The sequence below is a fragment of the Plectropomus leopardus genome, chromosome 12 (genome assembly GCF_026936395.1).
Source record: "Plectropomus leopardus strain MGB_pleo_1.0 chromosome 12, ASM2693639v1, whole genome shotgun sequence".
NCBI lineage: Eukaryota > Metazoa > Chordata > Actinopteri > Perciformes > Serranidae > Plectropomus > Plectropomus leopardus.
The window spans coordinates 13,891,541-13,915,104 of NC_142187.1; the positions used below are offsets into that span (position 1 = coordinate 13,891,541).

Genomic DNA, 23,564 nt, shown 5'->3' on the forward strand with positions numbered 1-23,564 from the left:
TAATTTAATTCACAAATTCAAAGTAGCTCACTGTTTGTAAGCTGCAATACTGTGATATACAAAGTCAGCCCAGTCTCTAAGGTCCTGCTGTCATGGCAGCTTTTGCTTCAGCCCTACACCTGCGTCTGACATAATTAAGATGTCCTGATAATGCACGGACTGAAATTGAATTATACATGCGCGTCTGGAATGAGAAACAATGAGAGGCAGTAATATCTGCTCACCTGCCTCCCCTTCCTATCATGCCATCCCACCCAGTTGCTCCCATCGCGGCTGTACTTGATCCTGTATCGCTGGGCGAACTCATTACCCATGCCGTCAGCGTGACGACCTTGGGTGCCCACCAGTGTGATGAAATGCAGTGAACGCAGGTCCACCTGGAGATACTCTTTGAGGCCGTCCGGCTCTGACATGATGTCAGGACACCAGGCCCCATCACCATCTCCGTTGTCTAAGTCAAGTCTGAAGAGGGGGAAGAAATAAGAGAGCAAGCAGTGAGAGATGTGAAAGGCAAAGAGGTCACATAGAGATGAGACGAGCAATGAAGAGGTAGAAAGAAATGTTAAAGACATGAGCAGAGGTTAGGAGAAGAAAATTGAATCAGTATAAACTAATGGAAAATGAGTTAATTTATCTGCTATGTCTGATTCATATTTGCATGAGAACATCTTTGGTTGCTTCGTATTGCCATAGGACATATTGTAAAAAAGGTACTATTATTATACAACATGTAAAGTATGCAAAGTTTCACCCCTGATTCTTGACCTTGGAAACAGCAGTTATCCAAACAATCTGACCTCAGGTCTGTTTGAAAATAACAATTTAACATCTACAGAACAAGCTCAATTTGATGACGAAGATCACGTGATTGGATTGAAAGCTTCAGAACAGGTACTAAATGGACCTTGAGGTCAGATTGTTTTGTTAGATTCCATGCATGCTGTTTTCAGGACCATGCAACAGAATTGCATGGTGAAAATGAGACCTAAAGGGAATCGGTCTAAATGTTGATCGAGTCATTATTCTATAGCTATTACATATGATAAGTCAAAGCAAAAACTTGTCTATTTCCACTTTATAAGATACAGAGAAAAAAAGTGTCATCAAAACGTGCCTGCCAAATCTTGCAGCAGTTGACTCAGACCACTGACTGGAGGCGGAGATGTCCTCGTCCTGAATCTGCCCGCCGGTCATACCCAGAGGATATCGACACATTTCTACAAACACATGAAGCATCATTGACACACATGCTGCTCACGTTATGAATATGCTTGTGTGTGTGTGCCTGCATGCTTCCACATGAGAGTTCATCCTTTTCGTGTACATGCAGGATGTGAGGAAAGTGGTCAGCTCCCCCCCATCCCCCCACCTCCAAGTCCCCTTCCTGCAGCCCTGCAAGGCCTCAAAAGCCAAACAGAGGCATCACTGTGTAGGTGCCAGTCTAAGCAAAATGAGACGGGAGTGGCCTCTGAGCTGCCTGCTCTTCATTTTTCATAATCTGTCCCAGAGCCACGTGAGCGACATTTTTGAGTTTGAAAGCACTGGCATCTGCTAGGCATTAAGTCTTATGTAATAAAAATAAGTTTGGCAGCAACAGATGCCACATTATGTTTTAATATAATCCAGTGACCATACTTTACATCTGCTTTTACCAGCGTGTCTCTGTTTATTTGAACCATCTCTGCCTGGCAATTAAGGGACGTCTGTGTTTTATTCACCTTCCCACACTGAACGCGTGACATGTTCTTTGAGAGAGCACCAGGACAAATAAGCCTTTTACTGTGAAAATATTCCAAGTGGGAGAGTCAAATGGGTGCATGTGTGTGTGTGAGCGAGAGTGTATGTAAGTGTGTGTGTTACCTACAACTACGCCTACAAATTTTCTAACTTTTTTTTTTTTTCTTTTTTCCACCAATGCCCCCTGCTTGTGAAAGGCCTGCCTGTTCGGAGGATATTTGCTGTCTGACCATTAGGTAAACCACATGCACACACACTCATACATACATACATACACACACACACACAAAATTCTTGCATCCTAAGCCCACCCACCTAAAATTGCTTTCCTTCTCCATCTTGTCAACATGCCTATCCCTCAGGAGTATGAGGAGGTTATTTTGGGCTTACATATCCAAACTGACTTGCTCATACTTCAATACACATCAGAAACTAAACTTTCATAAAATTAAAATATTGTTGATTGTCTGACTCGACCATGAGTTTATATTCAGTATCTTTTTCATAAATTTACTTTAATTTTTCTACTATCTAATATCTACTTCTATATTTTTGTTCTGGAGTGATGCAGTACTTCGCCTTAATTTTAATTTTCTCTTTAAGAAAAAATGTGTACTGCAGGTTGCAGCCAGCTTAAAATTCTTCTAATTAGAGTTCCTTTGATGTTAATTGTTCAGTAGGTTTTTACTGGTAGCCGAATTATTCACAGAGGTCTCTTCCTCTCTAAAACAAATGGACCAGGTGATTAAAACCAGCAAAAACACTGAATAAAGCAGTTCCATTTACAAATCAGTGTTTCTCCGATGCTATTTGGCATGTTGGTGACGGGCTGCTAGCCCAGCACCTGCTGATGTGTGCTCACCTTTTTTCTGATCCAGATGTTGAGAAGCTTTTTATTGAATTATCCGCAGAGGACTCTTCTTCTCCAAAACAATCACACCCGGGCATTTAAATTGGCAAAAACACTCAAGAAATCAGTTTTACATTACAAATCACTGTTTCTCAGAGGGGCTTCTAACTACAGTGACCTAAGTCCAATGTTTGGTTTGTACGCTCTGGGCTTCTGTAGAAACATGGTGGTGAAACATTGTGATTTCCATAGATATAAACAGTCCATTCTAAGGTAACGAAAACACAACAGTTCAACAGTTCAGGTGATTATACACAAAATAAACAAACTTATTATCTTTCATTTCTGCCAATATAGTTCCTTAAGTCCTACACTCTGGATCCTATTTTTATTGGATGTTGAATGGATGCACCAAAAACCAAGGCAAATTCCTCTTAAATAGAAACCTACTTGGTGATAAATTTGATTCTGTTTCTGATTTTAAATCCCTACTTGCTCTGAGAAAGATAGATGTCTACTGTACTATACCTGGGTTGACTTGAGATCGTACAGTGGCAGCAGCCAGCAGGAGAAAGAAAACATGGTGTGAGGTCGGTTGAACCTTCATGACCTTCATCTCTTCTCAAGTAGCTGCACGCCTGAAAGGTTGTAGATCAGAGGCTGAGATTAGGCGTACAATTTAGACATTAACATAAAATGTAATCTGCTGAAAGATATTATTTGGGTTTTTATATATCAACTAATTCTCCAAAGCACATTCTGTGTTTTCAGTGTATATGTTTGGATTTAGGAGTCAAAGGTTTTATTTTCCACAAGAATTTCAATATTAGAATAACAAAAAAATTTGAAAAAATAAATATAAAGGATAAAAATTCAGAGATAAAACATTTAAAATATATGTCACATTGTAAGTTACATTTCAGGATTGTACAAATAGTTCTATAGAGCTGAACAGTCCTAAAAGCCTCTGCAGTGGTAAAAGCACACACAGTCCTCCTTGTGAGTGTGGCTCTCTCCCACCACAGTACCTGCATTTTATTTACCTTGCAAAAGCGCTGTGAGGGTCTCGGTGCCCCTAACGCACTCCACGACAACTTAGACCAGTGTTCACAGCAAGGTTAATATAGTTAACTAAAACTAAACTAAAACTATGTGTGAACTGAAATAAAAAATAAAATGAGACTTCATTACAAAACAGAATCTAACAAAAACGATATTGTGCAAGCCACTTAAAAAACTAACTAAAATCAAATGAAGAATATACAGGAAATGCCTTCAGCTTAAGTCTTTGTCAATCCGGTCAAATGTGTCAACAACACGACAAATATGAAGAGGCACTGGTGCATGTGCGTACTGACACATGGATGTCTACATGACTGTAAGTCAACTGCCTTCAGACAGTATCGTGTCTGTATTTTAATACTTATTCTGAACTTCTTAAATCCTACCCCTCATAAATACCCTCCATATCAATAATAAAGACAAACTAACTCTGAAACTAATAAATAATAAAATAAAACTAAACATTTCTGAATAGCAAAAACTAACTGAAATGAGCAAACCTGCGCTGGAAACTAAACTGAATTGTAAACAGAAAATTAAAAACATAGCAAAACAAACAAAAAACTGCTGAAAAAGACAAAATTATAATAATTCTAGATCACAAATTGCACTTACAGTCTTTCACGTGGTCTTTCCACCAAGCAAAAGGACAGTGTCGTTCTGTGTCAGTGTGATGTGTATTTATAGTTTTACTGTAGTGCATTATAAGTAAAAACCCATGTCTGTAATGCATTTTTCAGTACAGTTTCCACTTCTGGAGAGCTGAATTGATGATCACTTACAGACTTTTGAGTGGAATAAGTTTTTTTCTGAGGTACAGATTAAAACACAGTGCAAAAAAAGCCCAAATATCAGACCTTTCCTCACCTGAAATGTTACAGATAGACCTTTTTCTTATCATTACGCCAATTTTAAAGTTGTATATTGAATATTTCTGTATGATGTCCCTCTCTATACCGAGATGAAGTGACACAAACTTCCTTCGAAGTTAATGTGCACACAGGGGTTAATACCCACATAAGAGAAAAATATGGATTTGACTTACTTTTGCAAGTTCTTCTCTTGTTATTATGAAACCATCTGTCTGCGAGAATATTCCACTACTACCGTGAGATGATGCGTTCAACACTGCAAGTCGCTGACCTCTTCTTCCTCCACAGGACTTTCTGGGAATGAGAGAGAGAGAGAGGGAGAGAGGAAACGGAGGCTGATGTAAGACTCCTTCTGGCTGCAGGAAAGAAACAGAGAAAATAACACGCTTTGGATTTTGAGGTGAGGCCAAAATCCCAGAATTCCACCTGATCCACAAATGGTTTCAATTATGGTCCACAGAGGCAGCTGAGTGCAGCAGTATCTGGCAGCTTCCACACAGAGCTACTGACAAAAACAGACCAGAGTTCATATTCCTACAGAGGAGAACCTGCTAATTAGTGAAGGAGACCGTGATGTTTTAGAAAAAAAAAATATCACTGCATACAAACAAGATGAGTCACGGCGGGTATTAAAAGTAAAATGGACACGGCAGCTATTGCAGAAGTGAGGCAGAAGCTTGCTTTGATTATCATAAATCAATTCGTTGTGATTCAGTGGATTGGTAGCAGGGGAACAGCTTCAAATATGTGTTGTTAATTATGCTCAGATGCCTCTTTTTTTCTTTTCTCATACACTTCTTGTACAAAACTTCCAATACAAAGTTTTAGAATCATTTCAAGATCATGCTAATGTTTTTAGTGATTTAAACGGACATGAATTTAACAGAAGTAAACCTTGAAAATGTTTTACTTTCTACTGACAGTTATCTTAAACTACTGCCACAGCAACATAAGTGACCATGAAAAACTTTTTCAGGATGTTGTTTGGATGTTGAAAACACAAGGATTAAATCAAGTATTTTTCCTGACATAAAATGACTTTTATACAGTCTACGGGTGATGTAAATGTAATGCGACAGAAAAAAAACATGAGAAGTAAAGATTTTCATTTTTACTAAAGCCACACATTCTTATAATTTTTTTTTTTTTTTTAGCACACTTGCTCTTTATCTTGAAACCACAATACTTCGGAGGGCTTTTAGTTGCTGATCATGATGATAATAATAATAATTATAATACAAGTGAATATCATTCTGTATTTTTAATTAGTCTTTATTTTTATTTTGTTTTTAATTTGTGTTTTCAATTACGTTAGTTTTCAGATTGGGTTGGAATTGAGTTTTTATTGTTCAAAATGTTTAGTTTTAATCTACAGTATTACTTTCAGTATTAGTTTTAAAGTCTTTTAATATGGGGTATTATATTAAAAGATGCAAGCAAGATTTAAGGAGTTAAACATATGCACCAATGCCTCTTCATGCTCGTTGTGTTGACAGATTTGACCAAATTGTCAAAGACTAAAAACAGAAAAGAAATTTCCTGTTCATTTTTATTTTATTTTGCTCAGTTTTGTTAGTAATATTGTTTCATTTGATTGTTATGTTTCCTGCAATCTAGTAAACTTAAATGTTTTTTTTCCCATTTAATTGTAGTTTTAAGTTTAGTTAACGTAAACCGTGATGACCTGAGAATAACCACATGCATCCTGTAAAATAAGTCATGACCGTGTTTTCAGTCTCTGTGATGAAAAGCCAGGAGATAACCAAATTCAGTGGAATTTTTCCTGTGATGATTATGAATGTTGGTGCAGCCTTTGATGACAGCCCATTCAATAATAGCTGAGATATTTAAGTCTGAAGTTTTGGGCCGACTGATTGACGTTGCCATTCCATGAGCCACAGGGCTAGTCTGTCAAAAAAGACCAAACCAAAGTATCCAATTAGCGCTGCAAGTACAGTTTTCTGAATTCATTTTACCTGCAGAACACAAGAGGGGGTGACACCACAGGCCATTTTTTCATTTTAATAAAGCAAATGAAAGTAGAGGCCACATCCTGGAGGCCGCCCACTATCTGTGTCAGCAGCTGCTGCACCAGAGGAGCTGCAGGGTGTTGTGGCTGGATGTGGGCGGGTAATGGCTGATATTCTTCATATTTTCCAGCCTATCTGCAGCGTTACATCAAGCCGCTGCTGTCTTCACACACAGCGCGTTTAATGGGAGATGACCCTGTTTAACGACCACAGCTGGCATATCTCTAACAATAATAGAGAGCCATCATCCTCACAAAAGACCTTCTGCATGCACACATCTCATTTTCTCAACCAGTTATAAATACTAATGAGAAAAACATTTTGAAAAGGTCAGCCCAGGGAACTGGTGCTGCTTATCATTATGTTAGAGACACATTAATGCACCCGTGGACGTATTTTAGCAATTAGTAACACATCAAATGCACTGAACATACCATGACACCAAACGGCATTTGAGAAAGGGCATGTAATTCCACAAGGAGAAACACTGATTTAAGTGCACTTTATTTTTTAGTACACTTCATGTGAACAGACATAACCTTGGAGAGAAATGACAGAGATCAACAGAGACTACAGCAGACAGATTGTGAGTGCAGGAGAGCGGGAAGAGGTGATGAGCTTCGGGAAAAGATGGGAGGAAGGTGAGTGAGGGAGAGGAAGAGGGACTGAGAGGGGCCAGAAAGAGATTAATCGATTTTGGAAAAAGCTCAAAGACACGTCCCCAATTCGGTGATTCAGGGACCTGGCTCACAGTCAGCGAGGTGGAGCTGGTGTGACAGCTGGCCAGAAGACTATGAAGGAGCCCAGAAGTCTCCCATCTTTCTTTGAATCGGTGCTCCAGGACTTTCAAAGCGCTTCTTCTGAAGGATGGAGCAACAGTGACCCAGCAGTTTATGGTTGCCGCAGTACGGCATTAACAAATAATACCGACAGCATGTGGTGGCTAGATTTTTAAGCAGCACCTGCACACAGTAAGATGTTTCCCTCTGAGACATTACCAAATCAGAAAGTGTTTCTTAATAATATAAACCAGGATGAAGCATAGTGTGAATAAATCATGCCATGTACAATGTTGTATTTTGTGCAGTGCATATCAAACTCTACACAATGTGTTGAAAAGAGAAAAAATCAGACTATGAGAGATACATGCTCATTTTAAAACCCATGTGTAATTACAGATTACGTGTCATAGCAAGCACAGTAAGGTTTGAATCTTCACACTTCAAAAAAATGTGTTAGCATATCCAGACAGACTTGGCAAAGTGGGTCTCTTCTTCACAGAGCTTCATAAGAAAACGGCAAAAAATGATGCCGGATGTGTCACAACTTCATGAACATAGACACAACCACAGTGTAACAAGCCCAGCGAGTCAGGGAACCATGTGTATGTAAGGTACTTTGAAGTGACACACGCACAGTATGTAGCACACATCCTAACAGACAGCAGAGATTTTCAGAGAGACAGAAACAGCAAAGTGTTTATACTATCTGACAGTCCAAGTTCTGAAGGCTGCACCGAGCCAATTCCTATCTAGAAGTAAGCCTGTCTCTTTTTTTTGCTATGGAGTAAACCTAAAGAAATATAATTTACCCCCCATAATGATAATGGTATGTCAAATAGTCAATTCTTTGTTGAATTTGTGAAGAAAATGTTTTTATGGCGTGTCTCTAAAACAAACAAAGGATCCAAAAACGGAGAAAATTTTTAAATAATAGGGGTCCATGTTTAACAACAGCAAAATTATATCAAACATTCCATTTACAAACTCTCACACAAGTCATGCATTATTATTCAAGTCTCATTTATTCAGTTGTATGCTCAGTACTTCCCAAAAAGTCGGCCCTTTCTACAGGGGAACTGAACTGAAAATGAAACTAATCTAACGAATCTTGTCTTCAAAACCAGACTCCATTGACAAAAATAGTAATTTAACCTCAATGAACACAACTCTACCACTGCCTTGATCAGTTAGTTTCTTTGTGTTTTTATGTGACGTTGGTGAATCTGATCAACCCCTTTATAACATCAAAATCATGTTCAGCGAGGTAAAATTACTGTGTATGTCAATGGAGTCAGGCAGCTTTCACTTCAGTTACTTGTCAGAAAGGGATTTATGTTTCGGAAGTACTGGGAGTACGACTGGATAAATGAGACTTGGATTATACTGCAAAAAGTGTGTGAGAGATTTTAAGATGTTTTGATATAATTTTGCTGATTTTAGTCACCCCTCACTTTAAATCATCAAGACTTTTCTTTTTTCAGATTTTTCATTTACTGTGGAAGCATGTGAAAAAAACAGTTTTTTCCCCCACAAAGTATATGTAACAAGGGTCAGGTTGTTATTTAAATGTGCATTTTGGTGGGTAGAGTACTCCTTTAAACATAAGGATCAAATTAAGCAGTCCCATTATACTTTCTGCATCTCTGCCTCTATTATCTAATCTCCTCACACTCATACAAGTGGGATGTTTTCTCAGTGCACAGAAGGTAGCAAATCAAAGCAGAAGAGTGGTGAGGGAGCGCATGATGTTACAATACATGACTTCAGTCTAATTAAGTCCTTCAGCCTCTGAATTTCGGTTGGGCTGGTGCATAAGTGCAGTGTTGCCTTGTGCAGCTTGAAGAGCACCACTACACAGCCATCTCATCTCCTAAGCAGTCCGGCAGACTCTCTGCATTCAGCACATTTAAGAGTCGAGCGGCATTGTCAGCCCCCACTCCCTCGCCCTGCCCCCAGCTGTCCCGGTCATCACTCTCATCTGTGTTTGACTCGTACTCCGACCCGATCCCCGACTCCCTAAACCGGAGCAGCTCCAGGGCTCCCAGGACCTGCTCCCCTAGCAGCGAGCTTTCATCTGGAGCTCCGTCGCTGGGTGTCTCCCGTGTGTCCTGGCCCTGCTCCTGGCTGTCCGGCCCACGGGACGAGAAGCGGAAGCACTCGAGGCGAACCCCACTGCCGCTGAGCCCCAGAGGGCTGGCGTCGGTTCCCATGGTGCCTGGAGAACAGGGCCCCGGGAGCGTGGAGACCCAGGGACTGTCACTAATCTGGGCCTGGGATTGAGCTGCAAAAGTACCCATAGATGAAGAAGAACTAGGAGGCTTGGCACGGAAAGTGATCTCCAGAAGACTGTCCTGGGAGCCCACTGAGGACAGAGAAAACAAATCAAAAGAGGGAAGATGAAACACAACACGGAGATAATTGGTAGTTATCACATGTAAACAGAGATACAAGACATGAGAGGAGAGGTTGCAGCAAATCCAAAGGAATTATATGGAGAGGGGAGTGCTGAAAGAATTTGATAATTCATGACTATACGGCAGGATTGCCACTGGCTAAATGCAGGGAGCGGGGAGCAGAGAGCAGTACTGAATCCTCTGAGAGGGCTGCCTTCGGATAATTAATTGCGTGTCAGAAGTGGATAAGAAAAGAAGCCGTAGCGACAGGAAGGAGGCTAAGAAAAAAAGAGATGAAAGGAAAAGCAAGAAAAGCAGAAAAGGGTGATTTTATAACAGAAATGAACAGAGAAGTAAACAAAAAATTAGAGGAAGATTAAAGGCAACCAAATGAAATAAAATATACACTTTAACTGAAAAAGAAAGCAGTTTTCCACTCACTAGATGTTAACTGGCCAGCAGCTTTGAGCTCCAGTTCCTGGATCTGTTTGACCAGCAGGGAGATGTGTTGCAGCAGGTCGGTGTTCTGCTGCAGCAGCCTCTGCACTCTCGCCTGGGCTTCAGTCCGTGCACACACCTCCACCGACAGCTGCTCCTGGAGCACATGGACCTAGACACGCCAACACACACACACAATTCCCTCATTAAAAGGGAACCTGCTAATTGAATTGCACAGTGACTCTTACTTTTGCTCAAAGTTTTACTCTTTAATGACGTAAAGGAAAGGCTCTGGTTTCTCCAGAGGCAGTATTAGACGAGACAGACTGAAACCAACACATCAGCATTATGAATCAACCTCTGCCAATGAGATTGGCCAAAGTGAGCTGCGAACGCTAAAACTCAAGAAAGATTGGCTTTAAATCTTCAAAGACCCTGAAACCACAGCTCAGGCATATTTAATATGATGTGAAACTTTTCAAAACTTTGTGATATTTTAGAGGAATAAAAGAATTTAATAACCCCAAATGCTTCGCCACATCCAATTAAATACGCCTCTGATTGAAAATGGAAATAGCACATCGGTCTTTTATGTGCTTGGAACGTTTTGTGTCAAGCATCACAAAGTTTTCCAATAATTTTAATTGGGGGGATTTTGATGTGCATCTTAATAACATTTGAAGTTCTAATTGTTTCTTTGGTTGTCAGGCGCTCATCAAACAAACAAGCTCTCCAAATTCAGTTAATTTTTAATTTAATCTTGTCTTTGAGTACTATGTTTTTTGCCATACTAACGGCACGGCTCGAGGGATGGCAGTGTCAGTCAGACATCGAATTGTCATTTTGAAATATCTCAGCAACTCTTGAATTAATTTCTGTGTTTTGTAGAGAGATTAATGGTTCCTAGTGGATAAATACCTCTGACTTTCATCAATTTAGGATATGTTTCTGTGTTTTAATCCTCAATTTTGATTTTGATGAAAGGCTTTGCACTTGAATTGATTCAATAAGCTGTAAATACCATATAGACAATTGCAGCAATCAGGAGTTTCATCAGGAACAAAACAAACGAAAAAGAAAATGCATTATTAAATAGCCATCAGTACCTGCTCTGAAGCTGCCAGCGCCTGCTGTTCCTGCTGCTGCAGTTGTTTCTGGAGGAGATGGACCTGGTGCTCTGCAGAGCAGGGAGCCTCTCCTGCAGACTCACCCAACACAGAGGCTCCATGGATGGGGGAGCTCAGCAGGAGAGATGGGTCATCCAACACCTAAAACAGAGATAATAGTAATTTGTGACTCTCTCTGTGACTTGTAATGGCATCAAAAACTTCAAGTAACTGTGCTGTATTTGTTTTTGTTTTTTTGCTGGAGTGATTATAGCCAACATGAATATACAGGAACAACAAGTTCCATTTTTAGTAATTCAACTCATCACAAGAAGAAGAGTCTCCAACTTAATTGCTATGTCATCCTTGAACGGTGCAATTCAAAAACCTAAACACCAAAAAATAAAAAAATACCCAAACCAAAGCAACAGAAGAACAAGAATCCAAATGCTGGCTCTGTAGGTTTCTGTAAATACCTTACATTTGCACGTTGGTATGTAGCTATGTTAAAGCTTTACTGTGGTGAATGTGTGGTTATGTTTAGACACAAAAACCACTTGCTTATGGTTAGATAGAGATCATGTTTTACCATAAAACACCCAGTTTTGGTGGCACAATCTAAGCAGGAATTGCAGCGATGTCTCAATAAAATAATAGCCACTTTTGTGGACAGCTTGCTGCAACCCCCAAAAAAAACCCAACAACAACAACAACAACAAAAAGATTGGGAGCCTAATAACCCACTGCAGACACAGCAATAACTTGCTAAAACACAACTTTTTTCTTCGTTTTTTCATGTAAAACAGTGGGCTGCAGCTTGGCTGGTGTCTTATAGGTACTACGTCACTTTAGAAACTTTGAGAAGATATGGATAAAATGTGCAAATGTAGCATAATCCTGTTTTGCAGAAACATACAATGCCAATATTTTCTTCTAGCGAGCTGGCTGAAGAATATTTCACCACTTTGAATAATGTTAACAAAAAAGGCATAACACAGCAAGAGTACATGTGGCTGTGTATGGGCAGTAGATGGAGAAAAAAAAAAAGGAAAGTATAAGGTAGGATAGCCAACAATCCTGAATAATGGAGTGAAAAGTAAAACATCCTGTGAAAAGTTGTGTGTAGTAACACATCTAAAGAAGCTGCCAGTCTCAGCTTCTCGGGGGAAGAGACAGTGAAGATCTGCTGCACTGGCAACAGCAGGACTGTCTCCTTTCATACTCAAAAAAAAAAAAAAACACAGTTGGACCATCACTGGAGATTATTATTTCTTAATATATTTAGAAATGCTGTGACGAAGCCTTAAATGTTGCCATCAAATCCAACATTCGATGCCACTTCAGTTAGTGATCTGAGTTCAAACATTTTTCCAAAAATAACTTGAGTTTCTTTGTGGTGTGTGTAGTGCCGCTGGTGGACAGGGTGATTTGTAGTGAGCTTTAAAGGCAGGAGAGAGATCAATGCTATATCCCAGTGTCAGGTTGTATAAATAAAAAGTAAATAAAGACGGCGTTGTATTTCACACACCAAAGGAAGATCAATAAAGATGCTGTAGTTGCTCTATTGAGGCTGCTGTTGATGGAGGATTATTTATTGCTGCCAGCTTCTGTGATGGATTGTAGCACCTGGTCTTTAAATTTAGTTAAAGTAACAGATTACATTTACTCTCCTTACTGTAATGTAACAATACTCTAAAATCATTTTTTTGTGTCATACTTTTTGTTATAATTATACTTTTTTGAGTAATTGACTCATGGATGGTTTACTGAACAGGCCTATCAGTCACAGGCTCAGGGGCCCAAAGAGTTAGGTCCAGACCCCTGGCCTACACCTGCAAAATGTCTCTCAAACTGACGCATACTGACCAGGAGGAGGCTCAAAATGACCAAAAAGAGATTCAAAAAGATCACAATAGAGATGCAAAGGAACTGCAGAGTGACAAAAAATATCTAAAACACAGACAAACACATCACAGGGAGACACAAAACAACACAAGGAGACACAAAATGACCGTAAAGCAACAACAAAACGTCCAAAAAAGACACAAAAATACCTCTGCGTGAAGAGTGTGTATGACTCCAACAGGCCTCTCTTTTTGTTACATTTGACGTATGCTGTAACTGTATTTTTTCTTTTTTTAAAATTGTTTAAATTTGTATTTCATCCTTTCTATGTTTGTAACTTAAAGTACGGGTGCAGTTTGGGTTTATTCAAGGGGCTAAGAACCCCCTGGTGGTTGTAGCCAAGATTGCATATGAGGATTTAAATATGTTTATACCTTTTGATAATTTAACTTATTGCCTTGTAGGGATACAAGAATGTGGACAATTATTATGACTTATTAACGACAATATCTGTTTTCGTCAGGGGAAAATAGATCAATAATCACAGAAGACATTCAGTGTTGGATTTGTAATTATTAATTTATTTTACAAAGTCTCAAAAAAAACCTGTAGTTCAAGGCAGGATTACAAAGCTTCTGAAAGGGATGCAGAGTGCTCGTTGGTACAGCCTGTATAAATTAAGCATTAAACATTAGATTTCCTTTAGATGAGTCCCCAAACTCATTGTTCAACTGTGCCTGTGACTTTAAGAGATGTCCGTGTTTCTTTGCTAAGTTGTGACAATGGCAATCCTCACTTGTGGATTTACTATCCAGTAGGTTTAAAATCCTGTTCAATCAATTATCCAAGTAGAACTGCTCACCTGTTGTAGGTTGACTCTGTACGTATGTGTGCGCCTGTTTGTCTTTGCGCTGCTTGACTCTGATGAAGACACAGAGGTGCTGAAATGTTTGCACTATTTGAGGCTGTGAACTGATCAGTGAGCTCCAGTCCTTTGGAACTTTCACCTGCAGTTCAGTGCGTGAGGCCTTTCTGCTGTTTCTGACTGTTAATCTGTGTCACAGTGACGGGTGAACACGTCTGGAAACTCTGAGGAGCACAGTGTGGCAGAGAGAGACTGGATGTACTGGCACTGAGAGGCTGAGTGGACCGGATGTGACGCTTTGAGAAATAACAAGCAGAGAGGCTGAAGGAGGAGCAGATTATGGAGGACTTCACTCTACACGTGCACTCAGACAGGTGAGTACATCAAACTTCCTGTGAACGTAGCCTTATGTGTGTGCAGACCTCAAGTTCTTTGCTTTAATGTTTGTTTTTGTGGCTGCAGCTGCTGTGGACTTTATATGCGCTTTGTCTCTATACCTCTGTGTTGTCTGTTATGGAGGACAAAAAATGACCTAAGAATCAATCAGTCAAATAAATATATAAATAAATCCAAAAATAAAGAAATAGAAACATTTCGAAATTAATACAGGAATAAAATACATAAATACATATGGAAATAAATACAGGTAAAAAGAAATACTGGAAAAAATAAATGATTATAGAAATAAATGAATTAATAGATTTTAAATAAATACAGGAATAAATAAAAAATACAGAAATAAATTAATTTATAAATACAGGAATAAATGAATACACATGGAAATGAATAAATAAACGTTAAATGAATACAGGAATAAATAAATACATTTGTCAATAAATATAAAAAAGACTGGAATAAATAAAAAGGGAAATCATTTATAAATAAATGCAGGAATTAATGAAGAATTAAAAATGCTTAAGTAAATAAATGAATAAAGACGTAGACATACATATTGAAATACATACATAAATGCATAAATACATTTTTTAAAAAGTTAATAAACAGGACATAATATCTAAAATGCATTTCTTCATTTGCACACCTACATTTACAGTATTTATTTCTGTATATCTGTGTCTTTATGTTAAGGAGGTTGAAGGGCCTAACCACTGAATTAATATTAATTTCAACATATATTTGGAATTTTTTTATTGATACATGTGTCATTTTTCATCCTCCACAGTCTGCCTGTGTGATGTTTTATGCTGCTGCTGGTTCTATGAGAGGTGTCAGGCTATTTTATTCTCGTGGTTTTATATTGTTGCACCCGCCGTGGTGTCTGCTTGTTATTTAGTGCTGGCCTGTTTGTTTAATTGTGTGAGTTCGTCGTCCTTTCTGTTTTTTTCTGGTGAGTCGACACTGAGGAGGGTTGTTGCATAATAAATAATTAGCTGTACACACAAGCTGCAGGTCAACATCTATAGAAAAGGAATATATTGTGTGTTTGCTCATCGGGGCTCTGTGGTGTTATATGTATGGACTGCAATGAAATGTTAATTCTCTGTATTTTGTTGTGTAAATGTCTTTTTTAATCAAATTGTGTATATAATACATTACCACATTATGTTTACTCAGAGTACATTTGAACTTGCCTACATTCTACCCGACTTACTACTATTGACTACTACATGAGCTTTCAGACCTTTAAATCTTTTTTCTGCTGCCGTCGCACAAACTGTAAACACAAAACTGACATATCCTCACACCTTTTTAGTTGAGATGGCTAATGTGGTAGCAGACTGCTGTCTTATTGAGCAGGATTTATGTGGAGTTGTGTCAGATGAATGCAAGTTCAAAATTCACTCTATATCTAATATCTACAACATTTGGTATACTATATATTTACTGCTCATAGCTCTGTTTATGTCTCTACCTGCTCCTGTTTCAAACTGGGATTTTGTCTTTTAAAAGACATGCACTTTGACTGAGGATCCACAACACAAGCATGACAAATGACACATGCATTTCGCTCTAATCATGTCAAAGAAATGCTCTAAAACACAGTGTAGCGCTATTGATCTAATCGTGAAGTTGTTGTTTTAATGGTGACTGAATCAGTGGAAATCTATAAATAGTTCTGCAGATTGACTGGATGGGCGGCTGTCCATACAGGAATTATGACTCACACAATGATGTTAGAGTGCTGCTGTGGAGAGAGCAGCCATGAAGGACACGACTTATGTGTGGTATATCTGAGATCGGAGATCTATATGGTGGACTCTCAGGGGCATTCATGGTGAACTGTGAAGGACACTTGACCTTCAGATTGTAAACAGAAGTAAATCTGCATGTGTGATCTGGGCATATGAAATGCTGCCGTGCTGTTTGACTGTGGCAAAATTGGAATTAGAATTAGATGCAGTATTCATTCAATTCAAACTAATTAAGTGCTCCTATAGCTCACAAGGCCACAGAGACTTGGCTGCAAAAAGACAAATATCAGAGCGCCGCATGTTCAACATCTCAGGATTAGCAGAGCAACGCTAGAAAACCCATTTATGTTTTCATTAATAAACCATTTGATCACATCAATATTGAAGAACTTTGTGGAGCTTTTCTTCACAAACAAGCCTTAAAGATGCCACTGCTGGCTGCGCTGTACAGCCCTCAGTGGCTTTTTCTGATCTTCACACGGTTCCTTATGAGGCCAAACTTTAATCATGACCCTCTGTGGGCTGTGAGCCTCCAGGAATTATTGCCAAAATACACACTGTTTCTCCTCAGATGTTTCTTCTGAGGGAATCAATTCATGTAAACGCAGCAAAGATGAAGAGAGTGATCTCATAGCATGTTTGTGTCAAGTCTGGATGGAAGGTGTAACTCTGATAAAGCAGCTCAGTAACAGGACTAATGTAGTGCAATTTTTTTGCAAAAATACATTACAGGGGATTTTAATACGAATTTATGGGAAATAACAGGAATTAAATGGAAATATAGGGGTTATTTGCTCAGGCTTTATTCACTTTGTTATGTGTAAGCAAACTTTTTACCATATAATAAGCAAGAACAATCCATTAATAAATAGATTAAATAAATCGATTAACTTCAGGGATACAGATAATGTAAAATGTGTCATGTGGTGATTTAACAAGCTAACAAGTTAACTAACTGGGAAAGGTACTTTGAAAATTTGAGCTGACAGTATGGGTTGTGTGCAAACTTTGGGTTTAAGGTAGGGATGTCAAAAACTTATTTTAAGTGTGATTTATTACAGAATTTCTATAATCACAATTAATCACATTTTTCAATCACATGTTTAAAATTCACTTATTTTGCTATACAAAACAATGTAGACTAAAACAGTGCAGACTTCCATATAAACACAGGAAAGTAATTCTTACTAGATTGTTTTGATTAAAACTGCATCGGATAACCAAAGCGGATATGTCTGTAAAGGGGAAACTAAGTGGTACCCACAGAAGCCATTTTCATTCAGATATCTTGAGGTCAGAGGTCAAGGGACCCCTGTGAAATGACCACGCTGTTTTCCCATAGGAACGTTATTCCGCCCCCTTACTGAGAAGCTAGCATGGCATGGTTGGTACCACTGAATTCCTCAGGTCTTCTAGATTCAGATGGCACAGTATGATCACTCTAGCTTTAAAACTCAGCCCAGCTTCTGAACTTCTGAACGTTAGTTTAAAGTGAACAATCAAACTACATCCTATATATACATTTTTATTTATTTACTTATACTTTATACTGTGCACACTGTATACATCTTCCTAAATAAATAGAAGATTTTTAGAGAGTAAAGTCATAATTTAATGAGAATAAAATCACACTAATTCAAGAACCCCCCCCATCCCGCCTGAAAATAGCAGTCAGCTAAGTCTAAAAATAATGACCCAACATTGCCTGACACAGTACATAAACCTGTGCTTGACCCGTTTGTTTTGACTCTCTCCCTATATGAACTTTGTGACTCTTTATGGAATGTCACCTGACTTTCTGGCAGTAAATCTGTGATTTTTTTGAGTGATTATTGAGTTTACATTATATTCCGACTTAATATTATGAGTTTTTTTTCTCAAAATCTCAGATCCCCCCCTCACCTTCAACGTGGCTTTGATACTCTGTCATACTTGTCAATTATGAACACACTGTTTTTTTGTCTTCTGTGAAAGTAAAGATTTTTATCTTTTAGACTGTTGATAGCTCAAAAGAAGTGATTTATAAAAGTTGTTTTTAGTTTTGGGAATGGTGAGGAGCATCTCCTGACACTTTCTTGTGTTAGGACAAAATAAATAGCAGATTAATAACCAGTGGAAATGAAAATGTGTTTGTTACAGCCCTATATTTTGGTGGCCGTGACACACTAGAGTGGAGCCATAAGCATCCATAAATTGCACTTTGCAGGGTCGGCTTCATCTCTGCAGGGCTAACAAAACCCCTGTCTCTCTAATGGAGTGAGAAAATAGCGTAAGCTGTGTACTCTACCTTCTCAGCGTTACCAGGGGCCTCGTCCTTTTTGCTTTTCTCCAGGTCAGAAGAAGAGACGCATTCAATGCTCTCCTCTGTTGTGGCTTCAAGGTCGGTATCCTCTGACAATGCAAACCTCTTCTTTGCTGCAGAGAGACCAGATGCATAAAACAGGGAACGTTCATGCATTTCTTACTTTGAGCTTTATAATTTGCAACATATCTGGAGGCAGTGACAGTGGCAGCAGCCAAAGAGCTGGCAGAAGCCTACACACAAGCAAGGTCTTTGATCAATGGCTCACACAGCTCACCAAAACACATCTGCAGCTGCAGCAGGGCGAGCGGCAGTGGTGGATAATGACATCTCCTCTCAGGGATTTTGTTTGTGAGGGAGAAAATGAAGAAGAAAGAGGCCAAGGGAATTTGTGTGTTGGTGTGTGAGGAGAAGAAAGGAGATTGTGTGCGAGACAGAAGGAGAATGGGAAGGAGAAAGATGGGAGGGGGAAGAGGACAGGATTTGTGGATGCAATTTTATGTTTGAGTCACCTGGCATTGCCTCCGATTCTTCCGCCTTTCCCTCCTCATCCTCCTGGTCATCGCTTTTCTGCTGCAGGGTCAGCTGGTGACACACATCGAATGCCTGACCCACTGTCCGCACGATCCTCATGGCCTGAGACTGTAAAGGAGGACACAGAGGAAAAGTGTGTGTATGTGTGTGTGTGTGTTGAGAGCAGGGGCGGGGGAAGCAGCAGCAGCAGGGGCACAGCAAGGGAGGATGCAAAAATGAAGGGACACAGTAGGGGAGAAAATGAGGTGCCAGAGGAGTTGCTCAGTAAGAAAAGTGGATAGATGAATGAGTGTGTGTGTGTGTGTGTGTGTGTGTGTGTGTGTGTGTGTGTGTGTGTGTGTGTGTGTGTGTGTGTGTAAAGAGAAAGAGGATGAAAAATAGTATCAGGGAGAAAATGTGGGGAGTTGAAAAATGAAGACAGAGGGAAACAGGAGGCGAGAAAGAGACCAAATTAAAGTCAGGAGATATTATGAGCACAGAGCATCACCTGCTTGTCCTTGTCTATCTGCTCTGCATACATTCTGCTGTCATAGTGATGGATTGGTCTATTTCAGAGGCGAGTAACTCTGAATGCGGAGGGAGTGAAGATAAAGTTTGTTGTTATTGCAGGAGGCTCAGCAGGTGTGTCAGCATCATCGGGTCATCTATCTGGGACAATTTAACTTACAATAATGCAAAAATGAGCAAACATTTGCTTTAAATGACACAAAAGCCATTTTTTCTGTCAAAAAGCATTCTTTCTTTTATCCTTTTTATTTTACTGTTTGCATATCTAGTATAGTAGAATATTTCTTTAAAGGGGCAATTAACCCAAAAATTAAAAATACATATTTTTTCCCCTAACCTGTAGGGCAATTTATTAAATAATTCTTCTCACTTTATTTTAAGGAGAATTATCATCCAACACCTGCAGTCTGGCCTGGATGTTCAGTTTTATGCCTCCTCGCCAGCGACAGGCCAAAAGCATTATGTTTTCAGGTTGTCTTTCTGTCTGTCTGACACATTCTTGTGAACACAATATCTCAACAATGCCTTGAAAGAATTTCTTCAAATTTGGCACAAACATCTGAGTAGACTCAACAATGAGCTGATTACAATTTGGAGGTCAAAGATCATGGTCACTGTGACCTTTCAGCCATCTCATTTTCGTAAAAGCAATATCTGAAGATGACCTTGAGGTAATTTCCTCAAATGTGGCACATACATCCTCTTGGTCTCAAGAATGGACTGATTAGAATCTGATGGACGGAGGTCAAGGTTGTTGTGACCTCATACATTTGACCATATCTCAAGAACCCTGGGTGTCCACCTTTAAACTTTGCTAATTGTATAGATATTCTGTATGTTAAGCATACATATTGTCACAGACATGGATGTAAACGGTTACTGAAACCTAACTGGTGCACGGAGGCATACAACTGCGTGGTGGTATATCTAGTTTCACACAGAAATAAAATTTTGACAAAATCTCGCCTGCAAATCATAGGTCAGCGGGTACCAGAGCTGATGCAGGACTGTACTTTTAGGACCACAAGTCGAGTGCCATCTAGAGAGAATGCAGACATCTCTACAGCTGATATCTCTAACACTGCAACTCGCACCAAAACAATCTAGACTGATTAATAGCACTACGGGTAAGAGGGAAAATATCTATTTTAGATTTTGGGGTGAACTGTCCCTTTAAGTCGTTTTTCAAGCTAAGCTATGATACCATTCAGTGCGTGGTTTCCCATTTGTGAATATTTGCTGCTTTTCTTTGTCTTATGTAATAGTAAACTGAATATCTTTGGGCTTTTGGTCGGACAAAACAAGTGATTTGTTGATGTCACCTTGGACTTTAGGTTATTGTGACTTTAAATCAATAATGAATACAATTATCAGTTGTAGCCCTAATTTGTTAGTCCTAATAGTCACTAAAGGCTTTTACAAGTTCTGGAAAAATCAGCTTCAATATTGTTGTTACATCAGGTAAAAAATTATTTTTATTAAATCAGGTTATCACTGTTTCTCAAGCTGAACTCTTGGCAAGAAAATTCAATGTGGCCTTAGAGACACCGGCACTTCTCTGATTTCAAGGCTTCTTCTTCCCCTAAAGCCTTAATATGCAGTCTAGTGGCAGCTTCCTAAATCCACTGGAATTAAGCTTTATTCACCCTGTCTTCCCCCATCTCAGTAAAGGTAGGTTTTTGTGTTTTTTATATTGAATGGTGGCAGAAGCAAGTGTTGAAATAAATGTATTGTCACCTGCTCAGTCAAAATGTCAAGGTAACTCAAGCCTGAAAGCAGTTCAGTCAAGTGAAATGGCTCAAAAATAACACCGGAATAAAAATTGATTATTTTCGCTCCATCAATAAAAAAAAAATCATTTGGTTTTAAAATTGTCGGGTTAAACTATCAGCCCTCCCCAAGGCCAACCACAAAGGGCTCTGTTGATGCACTGAGCTGACATCTGAGCCCTGCTGGGCCGCAACAGTCTGTGATGAAAATAAATCAAATCTCCTCTTATCAGCTGGTCCATCTCCTCCTACTCAGCACACATGCTTGGTCTGCAACACCCAGATAAGGCGCCGTGGCCCCGGGGAGGGAGTCAGGCACCACTAGCCGTGTCCCTGACGATGTAGTGGGTGTTAGTTCGGCACTGGTGAAAATGTCTTTGAGCGCTGAGTGAAAAAGCCCCTCTTTTCTCTTCCCACCAGGATGATTAGTATTCAGCTTCACTAAGTCACTGTCAGTCTGGTATCCATGGTGAAGGGATGGGAGTCAACCTCACTGGTGCTCTGTCTTTGTCATGGAGGCAAAAGAAATGTCTCTGCTTGATATGCAGATTTGAGGGGATGCATTTTAGCACAAAAGACGAGGCGTTTGACCCTGAGATTAATTAGTCACATGTGACGTCCTACAGGTTAATACATCAGAGAGCCAACGGGCCTAATGTCATCATTAGATGCTACATGCAGAGCATGGGGCTGAAAACAAAATGTAAATATTGACTGGTTCATAGATGTTTGCAGATAAAGTAAAACAAACAAAAAACATTGCACTTTTGTTCATGTTGTCAAGACCTATGATAATAATGCCAAAACCAACAGTGTGTCCGTCTCTTAATACTTTGCAGCTTCCCCAGCTGTCATTCATTCAAACTCACTGAATTAAGACATTTTGGGAAACATGCCAATGATTTCTTGCGGAGAGTTAGATGAGATGATTGATACCCCTCTTGTGACTTTAAGGGAAATATAAAGCTACTGCCAGCAGCTGGTTAGCTTAGTTTAGCACAAAGATTGGACACAAAGGAAAACAGCTAGCCTGTCAAACGTAGACAAAATCCTCTGAAACAACTTGTGCAGTATAGTCCAAGTCTCATTTACCCAGCTGTATGCTCAGTACTTCTCAAACACATGGATTATCAGCAAAACTTCAGCATCAAAAAACCAAACAAAAAGTGGAACTTATCTATGCTCTATTCAAAGCAAGACCCCACTGACAGAACAGTAATTTTACCTCACTGAGCTCTGGAGCTGCTGGTCCACCACTGACTCGATCAGTTAGTTTGTTTGTGTTAATGATGTGAGTTCAGTATTTTAAAGGGTGGCTTGAATTCACCAATCTTACACAATGAAACAAAGTGACTAACAGATCGAAGCAGCAGTAGACCAGCAGTTCCTGTGTTCAGCGAGGTGAAATCACAGTGTTATCTACGGAGTCTGGCTTTGAAGAGAGCATGGATAAATTTCACTTTTTGTTCTGTTCCCCATCAGAAAGGGCCGTCTGTTTGGGAACTACTGAGCAAACAACTGGACAAATGAGACTTGGGTTATACTGCACAAGTTGTGTGAGAGTTTGTAAACAGATGTTTTGATATAAATTTGCTGTCGTTAAATGCGGACCCCTATGACTTGAATTCATTATGAATTTTCCCGACTTTTGGATACTTCATTCACCAGTGGAATACTTGAACCTGCATTCTCCTCCAAAATCCAGTGAAACAGGGGTGAGTAATTGATATACAAATGGGCGCTTGGGGGTTAAGTATATCTTAAAGCATTTTCAGTTAATCTGGAATAAACCTACTTTCCTCTTTGACTTGAAGACATTGCAGCGGAAAATGTTGCTCTGTCCATCTCTGGCTATGTAACTGAAGATCTTCAAGTCTTGGGCATCATGTGAAACATAGAAGATCCTGTTAAAAGGAAGACATTAGACAATATTTCAGTCAGTTGGTGGCAAGCTGCCTGATTATTTGCCTGATTATTGGGCTTTTGTCTCCTTGATTTTCATTTAATACCTACCTGTAGATGGGATCCTGTGTCACCAAGATTGTATTCTCATCCCATGACCAACCTTTTCTCTGTTACAGCACAAAACACATTGGGTTGACAGTGCCAAAGGTGTTTTTTTTTTTAATTATTATAATTCAAAAAGTCACACTTTATTAGACTGACCTTCCTCTTTTTGCGCAAAATCACTTTGACCGAATCAGTGGACACGACAATGTTGACCTTCTTTTTCTTTATATTCTTCAGCTTGAATTCATACTGTGAAGGAAAAAAAAATAACCTTCAAAATTGGCAAAAAAAAAAAAGTAATCCAAAAGT

General features: G+C 39.3%; 2 protein-coding genes and 1 long non-coding RNA gene across 4 annotated transcripts in view; 1 reads left to right on the forward strand and 2 right to left on the reverse strand.

Annotated features, from left to right (window-relative positions):
- Positions 1–4,845, reverse strand: part of ddr2b (discoidin domain receptor tyrosine kinase 2b) — a 16,997-nt gene extending 12,152 nt beyond the window's left edge. For both annotated transcript variants that reach the window (XM_042497757.2, XM_088085193.1), the window contains exons 1-4: positions 4,695–4,845; positions 3,116–3,225; positions 1,115–1,217; positions 225–462 (exon numbers count right to left, since the gene is read on the reverse strand). In XM_042497757.2, the coding sequence (XP_042353691.2) occupies positions 225–462; positions 1,115–1,217; positions 3,116–3,203 (429 nt within the window). In that variant the 5' untranslated portion in view covers positions 3,204–3,225; positions 4,695–4,845. The remainder of the gene's footprint in view (positions 1–224; positions 463–1,114; positions 1,218–3,115; positions 3,226–4,694) is intronic.
- The window catches only part of LOC148188054 (uncharacterized), a 16,923-nt gene extending 2,312 nt beyond the window's left edge, over positions 1–14,611 (forward strand). Inside the window, exons 2-4 of the long non-coding RNA XR_015778112.1 lie at positions 1,935–1,973; positions 4,810–4,921; positions 14,180–14,611. This is a non-coding gene — a long non-coding RNA (uncharacterized LOC148188054). The remainder of the gene's footprint in view (positions 1–1,934; positions 1,974–4,809; positions 4,922–14,179) is intronic.
- The window catches only part of nos1apb (nitric oxide synthase 1 (neuronal) adaptor protein b), a 23,432-nt gene continuing 6,912 nt past the window's right edge, over positions 7,045–23,564 (reverse strand). Inside the window, exons 3-10 of the mRNA XM_042498389.2 lie at positions 23,412–23,504; positions 23,259–23,317; positions 23,041–23,149; positions 18,948–19,077; positions 18,421–18,548; positions 11,271–11,432; positions 10,168–10,336; positions 7,045–9,695 (exon numbers count right to left, since the gene is read on the reverse strand). Coding sequence (XP_042354323.2) covers positions 9,184–9,695; positions 10,168–10,336; positions 11,271–11,432; positions 18,421–18,548; positions 18,948–19,077; positions 23,041–23,149; positions 23,259–23,317; positions 23,412–23,504 — 1,362 coding nt within the window. The 3' untranslated portion in view covers positions 7,045–9,183. The remainder of the gene's footprint in view (positions 9,696–10,167; positions 10,337–11,270; positions 11,433–18,420; positions 18,549–18,947; positions 19,078–23,040; positions 23,150–23,258; positions 23,318–23,411; positions 23,505–23,564) is intronic.